This window comes from Arachis stenosperma, chromosome 6, assembly GCF_014773155.1.
Source record: "Arachis stenosperma cultivar V10309 chromosome 6, arast.V10309.gnm1.PFL2, whole genome shotgun sequence".
Classification (NCBI taxonomy): Eukaryota; Viridiplantae; Streptophyta; class Magnoliopsida; order Fabales; family Fabaceae; genus Arachis; species Arachis stenosperma.
The window spans coordinates 36932893-36948960 of NC_080382.1; the positions used below are offsets into that span (position 1 = coordinate 36932893).

General features: G+C 29.8%; 2 protein-coding genes across 4 annotated transcripts; both read right to left on the reverse strand.

Annotated features, from left to right (window-relative positions):
• Positions 1-6265: 6265 nt before the first annotated feature.
• On the reverse strand, positions 6266-9623 carry LOC130933258 (mediator of RNA polymerase II transcription subunit 11). Of its 2 annotated transcripts, none has more exons than XM_057862820.1 (4): positions 9404-9623; positions 8005-8078; positions 7794-7910; positions 6266-6772 (listed from the first exon to the last, which is right to left on the reverse strand). In XM_057862820.1, the coding sequence occupies exons 2-4, from the start codon at positions 8056-8058 to the stop codon at positions 6596-6598; spliced, it is 348 nt and encodes a 115-aa protein (XP_057718803.1). In that variant the 5' UTR covers positions 8059-8078; positions 9404-9623; the 3' UTR covers positions 6266-6595. The 2 variants fall into 2 exon arrangements, with proteins under 2 accessions (XP_057718803.1, XP_057718802.1); XM_057862819.1 differs by having other exon boundaries at positions 6268-6772; positions 8005-8090.
• Positions 9624-10539: 916 nt separating this feature from the next.
• On the reverse strand, positions 10540-14364 carry LOC130933112 (mitochondrial ATP-independent inner membrane protease subunit 2-like). Of its 2 annotated transcripts, none has more exons than XM_057862627.1 (5): positions 14157-14364; positions 13130-13302; positions 11747-11930; positions 11021-11127; positions 10540-10940 (listed from the first exon to the last, which is right to left on the reverse strand). In XM_057862627.1, exons 1-5 carry the CDS (start codon positions 14226-14228, stop codon positions 10859-10861), a joined length of 618 nt encoding a protein of 205 aa, XP_057718610.1. In that variant the 5' UTR covers positions 14229-14364; the 3' UTR covers positions 10540-10858. The 2 variants fall into 2 exon arrangements, with proteins under 2 accessions (XP_057718610.1, XP_057718609.1); XM_057862626.1 differs by having other exon boundaries at positions 11021-11130.
• Between the last annotated feature and the right edge of the window lie 1704 nt (positions 14365-16068).

Here is a 16068-nt window from a genome sequence, read left to right on the forward strand (position 1 = left end):
ACCTTCAACGCCACAAACGACCTCCCCTACTCCTCCGTGAAACAAAGTTTGTGATTAAGTTTCCGGCGGATGCTACGACGAAGGGACTTCCAATGACCCAGCAAATGGGGAGCCCAATTATTGATTTGTGAGGTAGACTCGACAAAGGTCCTTGTGCTGATTCAGTGTTGAAAGTTGGAGTCAACAAATGGAAGCTGATTCAGAGGTTCATGCTGAAATGATGGTGCTGCAACGAGTTTAAGTAAGGTGGGATTGGGATGTGCACTTTGTATTAGTCTCTAGATGACCCAGCAAATGGGGAGCCCAATTATTGATTTGTGAGGTAGACTCGACAAAGGTCCTTGTGCTGATTCAGTGTTGAAAGTTGGAGTCAACAAATGGAAGCTGATTCAGAGGTTCATGCTGAAATGATGGTGCTGCAACGAGTTTAAGTAAGGTGGGATTTGGGATGTGCACTTTGTATTAGTCTCTAGAAAAGCTAATTGGGCTGCGAATTTTCTGGCATAGAGCTCAGTGTGAAGAAGTGTGATCGGAGTCCATCACTCGTCTCCGACAAATTCTGCTAAACGACGACGCAACCTAACTTCCTTCTTCTGTTCTCCTTGTGTTAGTTGTTTTTCTTTCTTTTATTTATTTTTTTTTTGTACAACAAAAAAAAATTTGTTTATTGATTCAAATCTTTAATCTTTTACTGAAGTTTTATTAACCAAATTATCATGGTCAAATGGGTTCAAATTTTTTGATCTTTTACTCTATGTCGTGCCACATGTTGCAATTAGATTGGATTTTTTTTCCTTAGCCATCTTAACCATCGATTTTCTATGTTGGTCACCTAAATAAAAATATTTATACTTTATTTTATGTTAAGAGTATCAATGTAATTTTATATTATTATAATTTTTTTCTTCTCACTTCTCTTTTCATCCAAATAATTTTTTTTTATTTTTTATTCATCTAAACTACACATAAATAATTCTACTTTTTTTTCTATTTTTTTTTCTCTTATTTTCTTTCCTACATTCAAATAAAATGTTAAAGTTGAACTACTTTATTATTATGATGAACGAACTAATTTAAAACTAAAAAAATTGAATTATGGTATATAATTGCGTTTAATTTGTTTTAGAAATTAGATTTTTTTATTTTATTACAGAAAAAATCCTCTAATAGTTGTGAACATCATTAATATCATTGAGTGGTTGTGGTTCAGTGGTTGAACAAATTTTTGTTAAGATTGATTATCAAGTTCTGCTATTGAAGAGGCCCTTAGCGCTTTGCTAATATATAAGGATAGGATACTACCCCCAAATTTGGGGGTCACATTCAAAAATTGAGCCTTGTCTGTGGCATTTGTGGTTTGTGTGAACCTACACCATCAACACTTTTTCAGGTTTGATTTTTCTCCAGAAATAGCGAATAGAGAGAGTATGAGTTAGGTGTCATTGTACTACTAATGTCATATTTTCATATAAGGTTCAAGTGATTTTCAATATTATTTCTCATCATCATAGAAGCTAGTTATATATATATACTCCCCTTGATGATCAATCATATTGGTAGGCCATATTAACCACCTTTTTATTAAAAAAAAAAAAATCAACTATGCTGTCAATAAATTTGAAATATCATCACACTCCTTTATCATCTTAATAGTAGCTTTTTATTTTTATTTATAATTTATTTATTATTATTTTGTCTAGTCTTTTTATATATTTTTTATGTGTATCTTTTTTTCTTTTAAAATGCTTCTAAATTATGCAACTTCATGAAATTTATACTCTTTTCATCCAAAATAATTGCTATGTTATATAATTGTTCATATATTATATTTATATTAAGAAAAAATGAACTGAACGACATAGACATAGTACAATGTATCATTTATAAGGAAAAATAGTACTAGTTGAAACTAGGTTTTCACTCTTGGGTTCTCTTTATATGTATAGACAATATTGACATTTTAATAAAGTTGTAATATATATGGTATTTTGTACTTTGTTATGATACAAGTTGAAAAAATTATATATCTTATTCTATCTAGCCTATATATTTATAGCGTCCTTATATCTATATCTTATAAGGAAAAATTTCAATTTTTTTTCTTATAATTTTCTTTCACTCTTTCTTTCCTTTCCCGAATATAAATGCTGTAATGCCTTACACAGAGTATTTAATAATAATTTCTCCTACAATAATAATTACAATTCATTGTGGCAGCTTTACCTTTTCGTTATTTTAGCTGGAACATTCTCATAAAGTTATGCACCAAAAACTACCCACCGACTCTTGTAGTAAACCCTCACAAAGGTCTCCCACACAAGTCAACTATGATTATATGCTTAATGACATATCTTAATAATACTAATGTATTATATTATATTAAAGAATAGTTTAATTTTGATGTACTAATATACAATATAAAATATTTTATACAGACGAATAATTTTATTCAATCTTTTAGATAATTATTCACATGATCAATATAAAAAATAATTATTTTTTTATATAATATTACGTAATTTGATATACGTATTATTATTATTATTATTATTATTATATTATTATTATTATTATTATTATTATTATTATTATTGCCTTCAATTCTCACCATGTGAGATTATTTATATATAGTATTAAATTTGAATAGAAAATCTTAGAAAAGCATAGTGAAATTCTTACCTTGTCCAAGTGATAAAAAAAATCAGCATCCCAAATCCACAAAGCTTCTTAAATAATTAAACTTTCTTTTTGGGTCCCTCATCATGTGAAATGTGGGATACTTTAAAAACTTTTATAATCTTCAAAGGATAACGCTTCCACCAACCTTAGGACTTATATATAGTTTGACAATTGTACTTTTAAATAAAATTTTTAAGTTGGAATAATCGTGTGACTAAAAGACTTAATATTAAGAGAGTTTTCTTTTTATAATGAATCAAACTAAATTCAATTCAATTAATAAGTTGAACTTTAATATATTTCAGAGAATAATATATAATGTAATCCCAAAAATACTAAACAAAAAAATCCACCAAAAGAAGATAAAAAGACTTTCTGAATTCATGTGCTCAATTGCTGCAGCTCTTTTTTTTTTCGTGTTTCAAATTTTATCATTGTTTAAGTTTAATATGTGAATTTGGGTCATTAGTATTTGACAAAAAGAAAAAGATGACTTTTAGGTTGAAAATATGAGTTTGAATCAATCTACAAATAAGAAAATTTGTGGAAATCAGTCAAACTATCACCGATTTTTTTTATATGAAAATTATTGTTATATTATTTTTATTTATAGAAAAGTGGTGACTGGTGTGTTTTAATTTAATTTGTATTTTAAAAATTAAAATTAACAAATCAAAAAGTTAGATTTGTGTAAATTTACAAATCAAATGATTAATTTTGTGTAAGTCCATAAATTAGAGAGATCAGTTTTGTATTTTAAAAATTTTTAAAAAGAAATTTTATAAATCAAAGAGTCAGATTTGTAGTCTCTATATGAAAAAAAAAACACATTAAAGTTTACACATTATTAAAAGATACTACTATAATTTAATATCAAAATTAAAAAGCGTCAAATTATAAGTAGTTAGTTTTTTATAAAAATAAAAATTACATGAGTCAAACATATAAAGATATTACTAACCTAAAATGGCATGTGATGATGACACTCTTTTTAAAAAATAAAAATAAAAATAGATAAACAAAAAGAGCGAACAATGAACAAAATTGATGATAATGCTTATTTTGAAAGCAAGTGTTGTGCTTTCCAAAGAAAAAAGAAAGTGAAGGATTAAATTTTGGGCTCCAAACTATAATCAGTCACATGGCTTTATATAGTGAGTTTATTTCATCTTCGGCGGCAACAACAACAACAAATAAATTAATAATGGGCCTTAGCAATCATCACATCAATGAAGAGGCCACGTTGATCTATCCAACTCGGCACCATTAAAATTTATTTGTTTAACTAATTTAATTGGTCGAGTGCTCAACTCACTCGTTCGTTTAAGTAAGTGTCGGGAGTTCAAATTTCACTTTGTGCATGCAGTAACTCATTGAACAATAACAGACTTTTAAACGGAGCTCAAATCTACGACGGATTAGTTTTTGACCTATAGAGTTGGAGAATTTCGTAAAAAAAAATTATTTGTTTCTCCAATCGGCATCCAAATCTTGTTAGCAAGAATACAATTTATTCCACTTGAAATTTGTGACATTCTCTTCCAATTAATCTATTTTTGTGACAAACTTAAAATGATTAAAAAAATTACGAATTTACCTATTATTTGACCAAATCACCAAACTAATATGAATTGATCCCTCAATAGTCAATACCATATTTCAGTTCACCTAAAAAAGAAACCATATTTCATATTATTCTGGATATAATATTATAAATAAAAATAGAAATAAAATAAAAAATTGATCAAACTAATATTAGTATCTTTGATAAAGTTGAAGCCCATGTTTGGTTTGATCTCTCTCTGCCGACATTCTAAGGAATCCATATATGGTCATGTGTTATTAGATCCAACAATATTTAAGAAGCTCTATCAAAGCAGAAAAATATTTATTGACCAAAAAAGAAATAAAGAAAATGTTTTAACATATTAGTCATGTTCCTGTAACTCTTTAATTTTGGTTGGAATATCTATGAATTCTACCAAAAAAATAAAAGGGGAAATTTATGCATGAAAAATACTACTCATCTCTGAATTCTCATATAGTAGAATTTCAGGATTTTTTTTTTTTTACAAAATTCAAAAAATAAAAAATAAAAATACAAACCAAACCAAACCAAAGGCATCATCACTTTCTCTCATCTTTTTTTCATCATTCTTTATACAAAAAATAATTTCCCCAAGCATTTGCCTATATTTCTCTATAAGATTTACATTAGAACAAAAAAATCCAATTTAGAATATATAATCCAAATTAATAGTTCTAAACATCTAATTTAATTTGCCATACTACTATATCTGTGTTTTCATTCAAGTAATTTTTGTTTAACTTACAATCTTATGGCATAGAGGATCATGGCTTCAGTTTCAATATCAATTCCAAGGTTCTAAAACTGAATTATATTTTACACATGCACGGTGTTGAATCGCAGAATTATCATGCATATATTACTTGCATAATTACATGCCTCGTTATTTACTTTTATCATTCCTGAAGCTATTATTTATTCACCTTCACATTGAAGAGAAAGTTTTTTTTTTAGAATTAAGAGTGAAACTCGAACCCGCAACCTCTAAATGAGTATAGAGAAAATATACCATTTGAGTTATAACTCATTGGCCATGAAATAGAAAGTTGAACGCTTCTTTCATGTTGCATGTATAAATTATGATAATTAACTCGAATCTTTTATAACTATCTTAAAATAGAAATATAAAACATTATGTGCAAAAACAGAAAAAATAAAATAAATTTATGCTGCAACACAAATTTTTTGGAGGGGAAAAAATGAAAAACAAGCACTATGTTTCTTTTTTGAGATAAATATTTGTCCAAGTGTTTGTCCAATACAAAGGGAAAAAAATAAACACACTAAAAATATAAGGGAAAAAATATATAGAAGTTTATTTGGTTTGCATTATCATTTTATACTTTTGTTCACCACCACCTCATATGGAAGCAACACGTGAACTACATCTAAGATCCATACACATTTTTTTTCCACAATCCATCGTAGATCCAAACTCCATTGAAGAATTTGTCATTAACCAATAAATTATTATATATACAAGATAAAATTCAAACTCGCAAAGAGAACGAGTGAGTTAATCCTTCAACAAATCCAAGTTGGTTAGATCCATACGATATTTCATTCTAGAAATAACTAGAGATTGCCAAAAAAAATTGTACCCGTGAGGATTACCCGCGACAAAAGAGACTAACAGAGACCAGCAAAATTTTGACAGGAACAGAAACCCGCCACTGCGAATAAATGAAAACGGAAACGGGGATTGAAGTACCCACTCCATGAAAATCCACAAAATTCCCAAAAAAAAATTACTTAAATGCTTTTTTATATATATAACCAGTAACCCTAATTCATTTGGTCTGTTATATTAAAAATAGTTATATAGAGTGAAAAATGCACTTAAGTTATTAAAAATGAATCCATCCATTTCTCACTTTTAAAAAAAAAATCCAAACTCGTGTGATTTTGATTATCACAAAACATGTCGGTGGCCAACAAGAACCAGGCTATCATTTCTTTCTATACTGCTGCAGGATCATTTAGGATTAAAGAATCAAGAACAGACAAATAATGGGTATTTTAATTTCTACCTATCGATAGATAATGTAACAACACACTAGCTGACCTTTATTCATGAGCTCAAATCAACTAAGAGTAGAGATGCAAACCTAGTTAAACAAAATAGAAATGTGATATTGAGAGTTGTAAGATATTCTTAATATAATATATATCAAAGATCTTAACATTCACTAACATACATAGGTAATGTACAACACACACAAAAAGAAAAGAGAAAAGCTAACTCCTGGAATTCTTCCCTCCCTCTGAACGGAGCTTCTCACTGACACTTTCTACTCAACTCAACCCCAGGCTTCTGAAGATATAAGTTCATACTGCTGCATGATAATCATCTATAGTCTGTTTCATTGCATCCAACTGTGACATAATAAGTTCCACTTTCTTGTAGCAAATCTCATTGGCTATTCTTGACCCATAGTCACACTTCTCGAATGGACGATATTCACACGCACTTTTAATTTCATCACGCAATGCCACTTGGATGTCCTACAAGATTCAAGGAGAGTAGGTTAAAGAGCTTACAAAGATTACATCACTCCAACTCTAAAGAAAATTAAACATATGAATTGAAGAGTATAGTACTGTTTTTATCCTAATTGGGTTAACTCCTAATTTCATCCCTAACCTTTAAAACATCCTATTTTTTTGTAAACGCTTTATTTCATTCAATTTTTGCCTAGTGCTAAAAAATTGAACCTTTTTCTTTCAAAAATATCATTTTTTTTCTCTATTATATCTTCTAATTTCTCTTATTATTCTACCACTTTGATGACCAAATCACTACAACCAACCAATGCAGTCACCAAAATTATGCATGTTGCCACTACCTAGAAGAATGTGATCAGGATGAAAGTAGTATTTTAAGGGGGGGAAAAAATTAATTTTGACTAGAGAACTAAAATATGACGATATAAAATGATTGAGACAACAATAGAGCATTTCAAAGGTTAGTGACAAAATTAACACTTAACCCAAATGATAGGGATTAAAACAATAATTACCCTAAATTGAAATATTGAGCACCAAATTAGCAATGATGAACCAACACAAGAACCAAGAGGCATCAGATTCACGAGGATGAACCAAAACAAGAACTATCAAGACTGTTGATCACAAGTTCACATTATTTATTTGCAGGCATCCAGGGATTAATTCACCATCTATACTATGTTTGAGAATTCAGTCATTTAAATTTTGAATAAGAATGTTTTCAATGCATTTGATAATGTTCCTTTAATGTTTCCAACCCTATATCAATTTGGTTCAGGAGTTTGTAGAATGCAAAGGCCAGAGGCAGTGGACTTTCTCATAAATTCACAAATATTTTAATCCACATATGAAAACAGCAAAGGGCTTGCCAATTAATAAGTGCCAGAAGTAGTGTTATGCTTATCCAATGGTTGAAATGAGAAAACTGGAATTAAGTAGTCATATACCACACTAGTTTTGCTAGTGTGTTTACACTGCCATTTTTTCCCCCTATAAATGAAGTTGTCAGTGCTCGTACCTTGATTAATTGCATGAATTCAAGGCAGTGATTTTGGACCACATCTTTCCTAGGACCTAGAGGGCTTGCAAGTTCATCCATGACTCCTCCTGCAAGCTCCAAAACCTTGACAATTCTCTAGAAACGAGAAGGGGAAAATATCAATAAAAAAAACTGATGTTCTGTCATCCACAAGATGTTACAGCTAAATGCTTTCAATTTTATATATAACCTTTTCAACATTCTGAAGTCGCTGCAAAGAAGTTGTCTGGCCCTGTGAATCCATGAATGCTACTTCCTTATCCTCTGTATTTCAAGCTGAAATGATTAATAAAAAATGAAGAAATAGTAAGACTTGAATCACAATCACAACTACATTACACATATACATGTTCTTGCACACAGCTGATCAATTATGCATTTCACGTAATGAGTAAGTAAGCCTCACTTCAAGTTACCAAGTTATCAAGTTAAAAACAAGGAGATGTCTTAAATGGACTGTGTTGGAATCTAAATCTTGATGGTCTTTGATGGTCCTTGAAGAATATATAGTTTAACAAACCACGATATTACATCTGTACTCTATCTTTTTTCTTTTTTGCCATTTCTGCCATTCACGTCGCAGACTACCATGGTGTTGCCGCAATTGCGGCCATGTGATTTCTGCAACACAGCGACCCCAGATGCCGGTGGGCCCATAATCCGCCATGCCATTTCGACATGGCACCACAATTTCAAAACACGGCACTAGACCAATTCATTTCAGTAAAGTTTCATAGCACTGGTTGCAGCCAATAATGGAACTATGTAACCAAAACATGTTAACATGCCAAAATAAAACACAGTTTTTCATTATCTACAAGCCTATTACTCTAGTCAAAGTATTGTATTTCATAACTTAGTTACTCTTTTCGTAGTGGTCCTCACTCAGTTTCAAATTCAATGAGATGAAATAAAATTAATAAATAAAGTGATTAATGTAATTTACCACCAAGATAAAAACATACAGATAAGCATATGGATCCAGATTAAGGGAAACAACATGGTTGGTTTCGTATTGAAGAAGCCAATGTTTACATATGTAGCGCAAGTTCAAAAGAGGATAAATTTTCATAAATGATATCTATATGCAATTTTACACGTAAATCATACAGAAGGCCACAGCAACTTCTGCAAGTTCCAAAAACTGCTGATAATTCAGCCTTGGAAACAATATAGTCATATTGAAAAATGCTTAAAGTTGAATTGAAAAACTCCATTACTTCAGTCTCTTCCAAGAATTAAATGGGGATATGGATGATTATAAGGCAGTCCACATTACCTGGTTTAGCCAGCATCATCTCCCATTGCCATTACCATTTTTTTATCTAAATTTTCCCCCATCAATAACCACTTCTATTTATAAGTGCAGATTTTTCTATTGTAATATATGCCATTAATTGCAACTACTTGCAAGTGCACAAATTATCATTCTCTCGGATCAATCTGAAAGTCAAGCTGGTGATTGTTTCCCAATTTTTTCCACAGAAAACAATCATCAAATCAAACATACCAGTAAAACAATACTTCAAAGAGAATCAATCAACAATCGAAGCAATTCAATATCAAAATCATAGAAGAAAGGGGCTTACCGTTTGGAGGCCTCCACAGCAGAATATGCTCTGTTTGGACGCGGCGCCGAAGGAGAAGACAACAAAGATGCGGTACCGGGGGAGGAGAAGGCAAGGACAGCGGCGCAGGGACACGACGGCGAACGACAGGTGGCAACAACAGAAGAAAGGAACAAGATGGCGGAACCAAGGGTTTGATTTCTTTCAACAAAACGGAGTTTGGGGTTTTTTTATTTTTTTAAGAAGCATGACTGGGTCCGGATTTCAAAAGCCCCCCCGTTTTTATGAAAACCGGACGGATTGAACCGGGTTCCACTAGGTTTGATGCGGGGAGTCGGGAACGGTTCAGAGAGTGGCTCAGGTTGGCCTGGTGACCGGGTTAGCAGGTTTCTGGTCCAACCGAACTGGTCAAACCGAGTTTTATAATTAGGCTTTGTAACCAAGTAACAAACACTTTTGATATTAGTATTTTTTATAATTAAACACATATTTTTTAATTAAAAATTTTAATTTTATAATTAATTAGTAGTGACTATATTTTTATACGAATTTCAAATGTTTTCATGTATGAATAATATTTTTTAATTTTTATTATTTTAAAGGTTTTTGAAAAAAAATTAATTCTTATAAAAATATTTATCAAAAATTTAATTGCCTTATAATAAAATTTATTAAAAATTTATATATCTAATATATATCAAAAATTTTATTAAAGGTAATTAAAACATCAATTTGTCTAATCTAATTTTTTAGAACTTCTAAAGTAATAAAATTTATTATAAACCTAATATTTGATCTAAAATTCTTTAAGAAGTAATTTGATATATACTCTTTTTTAAACCTGCATGACATTGTTTTAATCCTTCTTCTTAAATAATTGAATTGTGGTTCAACCAAAATAATTTAATTATAACAAAATACTATATAAAATTATAAATAAATATTAAAACATATATTTTTTAGTATAAATCTTAAAAATATACAAATCTAAAGAATTATTATTATTCTTAAGTTTTAAAAATTTTAGCCAAGTGTAACTTAACTATAATCAGAATTACTCTGAAAGATTACTTGAACACTGTGCAACTAGAGCAATTGAACTTCCACAATTTCTTTATAAATTGTGGATGGGACAAAAGGGTAGACATGTGGTGCCATAATTTCAAACAATGCAACCATTTTTCATCATACTTGGTTAAGTTGAGTCAAATGACTTGCAAAGTTGCACGCAGAAAACAAGACGGCACAATTGCCATTGCTACAACTTGAGCTTACAATAACTTGTGCTTACAAATTGCCCATAATGTTGAAGAACTTGAGCTTGAAAATCCACATTATATCTATTCACCATCCCATTCTTAGCTTTAAAAATCATAATTGTTTTTATTCCTCCTCTCAATTCGAAGAAAATCCGCAAGAAGAAACTAACGTAAACATCAAATAGACAAGTCAGCGCTTAGCGAGCCGGGGAGTTTTCTAGGCTTTGTGACTCTTTGCCATCTCGTCAACATCGAGTTCCACTTCCAACACTGGCAAATCCTTTCGCATGCCGAAATGACTGGAAACGTAGTAAAATACATCAGATCCACTTCACTATTTATTGCACAAATTATGAAGAGAGAAAAGTTAAAAAGTCACCTGTTGTGTACACGGCCGTGGTCTACTGCACTTCGTAGGCAATATATGACTCGGCCTACAATGTCTGTCATTTGAACTGGACCGAATGTTCGACTATCATTTGCTTCCTGCTATTTAGGTTGGAAGCATTAAACAAGGTTAACTATATCCTCTGTTCTATTTAACCACATATGGCTACATATTTCATCGAAAAATATTATTCACTAAGAAGCTATTTTGGTATTATCAACAGTCCAAAGCAATAGAGGTTCTTACGAATTTTTTTATGTGGATTATACATTTCTGGTTGTTTAAGAGTTGTAGCCTGTTTCATTGCTATGACTTGGTGAGAAAAAGAAAGGGAAAAGAAATAACTAAACTCTGACTCACGCCAATGTTGTAATGATTCAAATGTTACATGATATGTTGTACAAGTGTTGGTTTACACTATCAAGCAAACAAAACTAAGCACGGGAAACTTTCTAACCAATCAAACTTCTAAAATAAACCCAACTATCATTGTTAAATGTATGAAAAATCTAAGAAACTATAACTTCGGTATGTGATAACTTGTGTACCAATAGTAACTCATTGCTTGATCGCAAGATTGTTCAATCAAAATTTTCTATTTCATCAAGACGAAAACTGATGATCGAGGGCATACAAGTAATAGTAATGGTAAATTGTAAATGCAAAGGCAAATGTAAATACGATGATTAGTTTGTGGGAAAAGAAAGTATTTTATACCTTTGCTTTCAACTTTTCATTGTCAGCCACTACCCAGCACTGATCCTTGTCAAGAACAAAGGGCTCGTCTTTTTCATCAGTAGAAACCATTTCATAACCTTCAACCGCCATTAATCTTCTAACTAGGTAGTTATCTGGCTTCTGAGGGTCCTTCATGACCACAACATCTCCTACAAAAACATGCCTGTAAAAGAAACATGTACATCACTAACCAGTAATTGAAATGAGAATACACCGAGTAAAGAGCTCCAGGAAAAAAAATTCAATTGCTAAAACCAAACTTGACAATGAAATGGAACACTACAATATTCATATGATGTCACAGACATACCGTTAAGACATAGTATCAGGAGTTTCAACGACCAAAGTGATTAAAATAGTGATCGGTTTAAGTCATAAAAGTAAACATTATTCTCAATGTGAAAAGATTTTTATTCACTTAACAAAGTCAATTTATAGTGTGTACTTTTTCGTTTCTTTTTTTCTTGGGTATTCTAGTCATCATAGTTATTTGGAGTTATGGAAACTATCCTGATAACTCGATACAGTCAAATTTATGATTACAAACTTATTGTTATAACAAAGAAGACTAATCACAAACTATGTTGGCTCAATTATGACATATGTAAAGAACAATTTCAGACACACTCATCAGCAAACAACCATTATCAAACCCCCAAAGAGACCAGAATCGGCAACATTACTGTCACATCAAGGTTCACCCCTATACATAATATTGACTAAGCAGTAAGTACTAAGAAACAAATACGCAAAACATGATCTTAATTAATCCAGTCCACACCAGCAAGAAATATTATATGACTGCATATCGGAAAAACGAAAGTTAGAACCTAAGAATGCTTTACCCTATTTTTCCTCCTTGGTCGAACATTTGAGAAAAGGTTTTACTTTTATTCATTAGTAAAGCCATTGCAAGTCATATATAACCTGATATTCATTCATCCTTAAAGTAAGATTCAATGTTAATACAAACCAATGGTTCAATAGTAACACCAACTGCCTTTAATTTAAACAAAAAGAGTATACAGATAAGATGTGTAAGCATTAGTTCTTGACTGGAATATTCCATATTACTTTAAAAGTCCATTAAGAGAAAAAAAAACAGCAATATATCAACACACACAATGAAAAGAAAATAAATGGCAGAAAGAAATTCCAAACAATTCTAACTAAAGAATAAGAGTCAACAAACAAAGATTGCATGGTACTCTGAAAGATTGATTAAGACATAATAAACGAGGTATAAGTATTTTACGCCAAGCATCTATATTGTATTTCTAGCATTATACAGCCAATATCAAACAACTTGCAATAGCAATAGCAATAAGCACAAAGGATATGCTTGTAGAAGAAAGTGATTACGTTGGGTCAGGATTCGGTAATTTCCGAACAAGAAGTGTCGCTGCTTTTCCAGCAATAGTAGGGGCCATTTCCTCTCCTTTATTCCAGTGAGTGTATGTCAACTTTCCTTGGAAGAAGTTCTTCCAAACAACATCACCGACCTCTCTATCTGTAATATGACCTCCTTTATAGTTCTGAGACACAACACAACAATACACAGCTATTATGTGATAGAATTAGAAATGCGACATATGGAAACAGAACTTCATCTGCACGTAAACATATCCTTGAAACGTCTCTGCTAAGTAGACAATTTGATCATTGTTCGTAAATTCTCCATTGATGTTTGATATTACAGCACATAAAAAGGTTGGCCTAGGTTCGCTACCTTACCTTTAAAAGCATTATCTCGTAGTTCGACTTCAAGTGTCCGTCAAATAATTAACAGAAAGAAAGAGAGACATTATAGCCAGTTTTTAGATCCAGACTTGAAGTTTAATATCTTAGTCATTAATCTATTATTGTAAGAAATATTTTTCAAACTAATCAATAAACCTAAGAGTGAGTTCCTTTTCACAAAGCATTCAGAAACAACTAATTTCTTAACCTAAGAGCTTTGATCTCATTGAGCAAAACACAATAATGTGCTATTAGACCCTAATTATCACATTCTCTCACCAGCATTTCACTGTTGAAGAACTTCAAGAACAATAAAAAATTTTTCTTATAGCTCCAACCTCAAATCAGAAATGGTTCATTCTCTAATCTTTCTTTACTCTTTTTTCTTCAACTTTTCCCTCTCTCTTTTTCCTTAAAGCAGGGTTCGTATAATTTGGAAGAATAAAAAAGATTCAAACTTTACAGCAAAATGCAAGTGATTACCATCAACAACAACCACAGAAACCCAAAAGGTATTAAAATTCCAATAATCAGTAGAAAATAAAAATTGAAATTCAGCGAATTCGCGAGATTATTCAATCAATGATAAATAATGAAATAACAAAAGAATATGAAAGAAAAGAAATTGAGGAGTGAAGAAAGAAGAGACCTTCCAGCTGAGAGAGACGGAGTATTCGAGCTTGTGAGCAAAATATCGAACCCAAGTTGATAGCGAAACCATTGGAGGCAGTAAACTGCAGAAACCGAAAGAAAACCCTCTTTCTTCTTCTTCTTCTTCCCTCACCTTAAACCCCAAAACACAAACAAAAATGAATATATTCAGAAATTCATTTTTTCACAAAATAAAATTTCTTCTTTTAAAGTAGATTTTTAATTTTTCATGGGGAAAAGAATATATCAGAAGTATTTTTAAATAATAATTTATTAAATAATTTTTTTGTTCTTTTTATAGATTACCATAAATTACATGTTACGTTAGAGTAGTTTCTATTCATAATAAAAAATATAACTTTTTTATATGAGTTGTATTTTTGCATTTGATAAACAGTTCATATATTTTTATATGAATTTTTATAAAAATATTTAAATAATTCTTTGAAAAATACATACAAAAACCAAAAGTAAAATTTTATCTAAAAAATTATATTATCAACCAATAAATCAGCTAAAGAAATAATAAAAAGCAAAGAAAATAGGGGTAAATTTCAAAGAAAAAATGTTATTTAAACAGTAAAAATAATTACTAAATTAGTTATTATATATTTATGTATAGATATATAATATTGTTTAATTTATTTTTAATGTATATTTTATAATTTAACATATAATTTATATAAATACTAATTTAATGACTAATTTTTAGTATATATCTAAAAAGAATATTTATATACAATTTGTAATTATATCATTAATAATATATTGACTTCTAAAATTTGTGATACTAAAAATGCACAAAATATGTGAAATTGTTCATTACATGAATACTAACTTAGCTATTTTATGATTTTATCATGACTTCATGAGATAGACGTGATAAAATTGTTGAAATATAACTAGATTTTTTTTACAACCCTTCGATTGCAAATCTGAGTTACACACTTACACTATATTTTTTTTTTTGGTGACTAAACAAAAAGAAACAAAAAAAAGATATATTATTGGGATAAATCATTTTCAGGGGTTTGGAAATTCCGTAAAACTCAATTCATAATTTTAGTGTTTAAAACAAAAAAAATTAAATTAATTTTAATAAAATTTAATTTATTTTTTAATTAATTTCAACTTAAATAAGTTTGATTTAAAATTTTATTTTATTAAAATTTTATTTAAAATTTAAAATATTTAAAATATCTTTATAATTTAATTATTTTTTTATTTTTTTATTTTTTTTATTCACTTTTTCTAAACACCTTCTGTCCTTTTAATACATACCTTTTTTTTATCTGAACACTTTCATTCCCTTCTCTTTATTTTTATTCAACTATCTTAATATATACTCTCTTTTTTTTGTAAAAAGGCCTATGATGTAAAACTAAAAAAATATAACTAACTTAATATTTTTTTTTTTTGAAAAGTTTACTGTGTAGAAGTAGAAGTAGAACTAAAAAAATATCCACTATAGATTATCTACTACGTCTAAATATTTTAAATGAAGTTGTGTCAACTATGATGTTAGCAAAGAGTGACATAATTTTATATTTTTATAATAACATTAATTAGTTACTAATTTACTATAATTTGTTATTAATATCTAATTTTTTTTTACTTACTATATTATTGGACTACTCAACAATTTGATTCTTGATAGTTTATATTTTTTTGTTGTTGGGTTTATTATTGAAATCAACTACGGAAAACTATTTAATTTTTTGAGTAAAGTGTCGTTTTTGTTCTCAATGTTTAGAATAAGTTTTAAAGTTGTTCCTAACGTTTGAATCATTTTATTTAAGTCCTTAACATTTTAAAATTGACTCAATGTCGTCCTGCCGTTAAGAGTCTGTTAACGAAATTGACGGCGGGACAAAATTGAGATGATTTTAAAACGTTAAGGACTTAAATAG

Bases quoted from the DNA above. Each gene is read 5' to 3' on its own strand.
- LOC130933258 (XM_057862820.1), bottom strand. From the start codon at position 8,058: ATGGATTCACAGGGCCAGACAACTTCTTTGCAGCGACTTCAGAATGTT. The intron at 7,911-8,004 runs GTTATATATAAA...TCTCGTTTCTAG, and splicing joins GACTTCAGAATGTTGAAAAG to AGAATTGTCAAGGTTTTGGA. The intron at 6,773-7,793 runs GTACGAGCACTG...TGAATCTTGTAG, and splicing joins AATTCATGCAATTAATCAAG to GACATCCAAGTGGCATTGCG.
- LOC130933112 (XM_057862626.1), bottom strand. From the start codon at position 14,228: ATGGTTTCGCTATCAACTTGGGTTCGATATTTTGCTCACAAGCTCGAA. The intron at 13,303-14,156 runs GTCTCTTCTTTC...GTTGTGTCTCAG, and splicing joins CCGTCTCTCTCAGCTGGAAG to AACTATAAAGGAGGTCATAT. The intron at 10,941-11,020 runs GTGACTTTTTAA...CTACGTTTCCAG, and splicing joins CACGGCCGTGTACACAACAG to TCATTTCGGCATGCGAAAGG.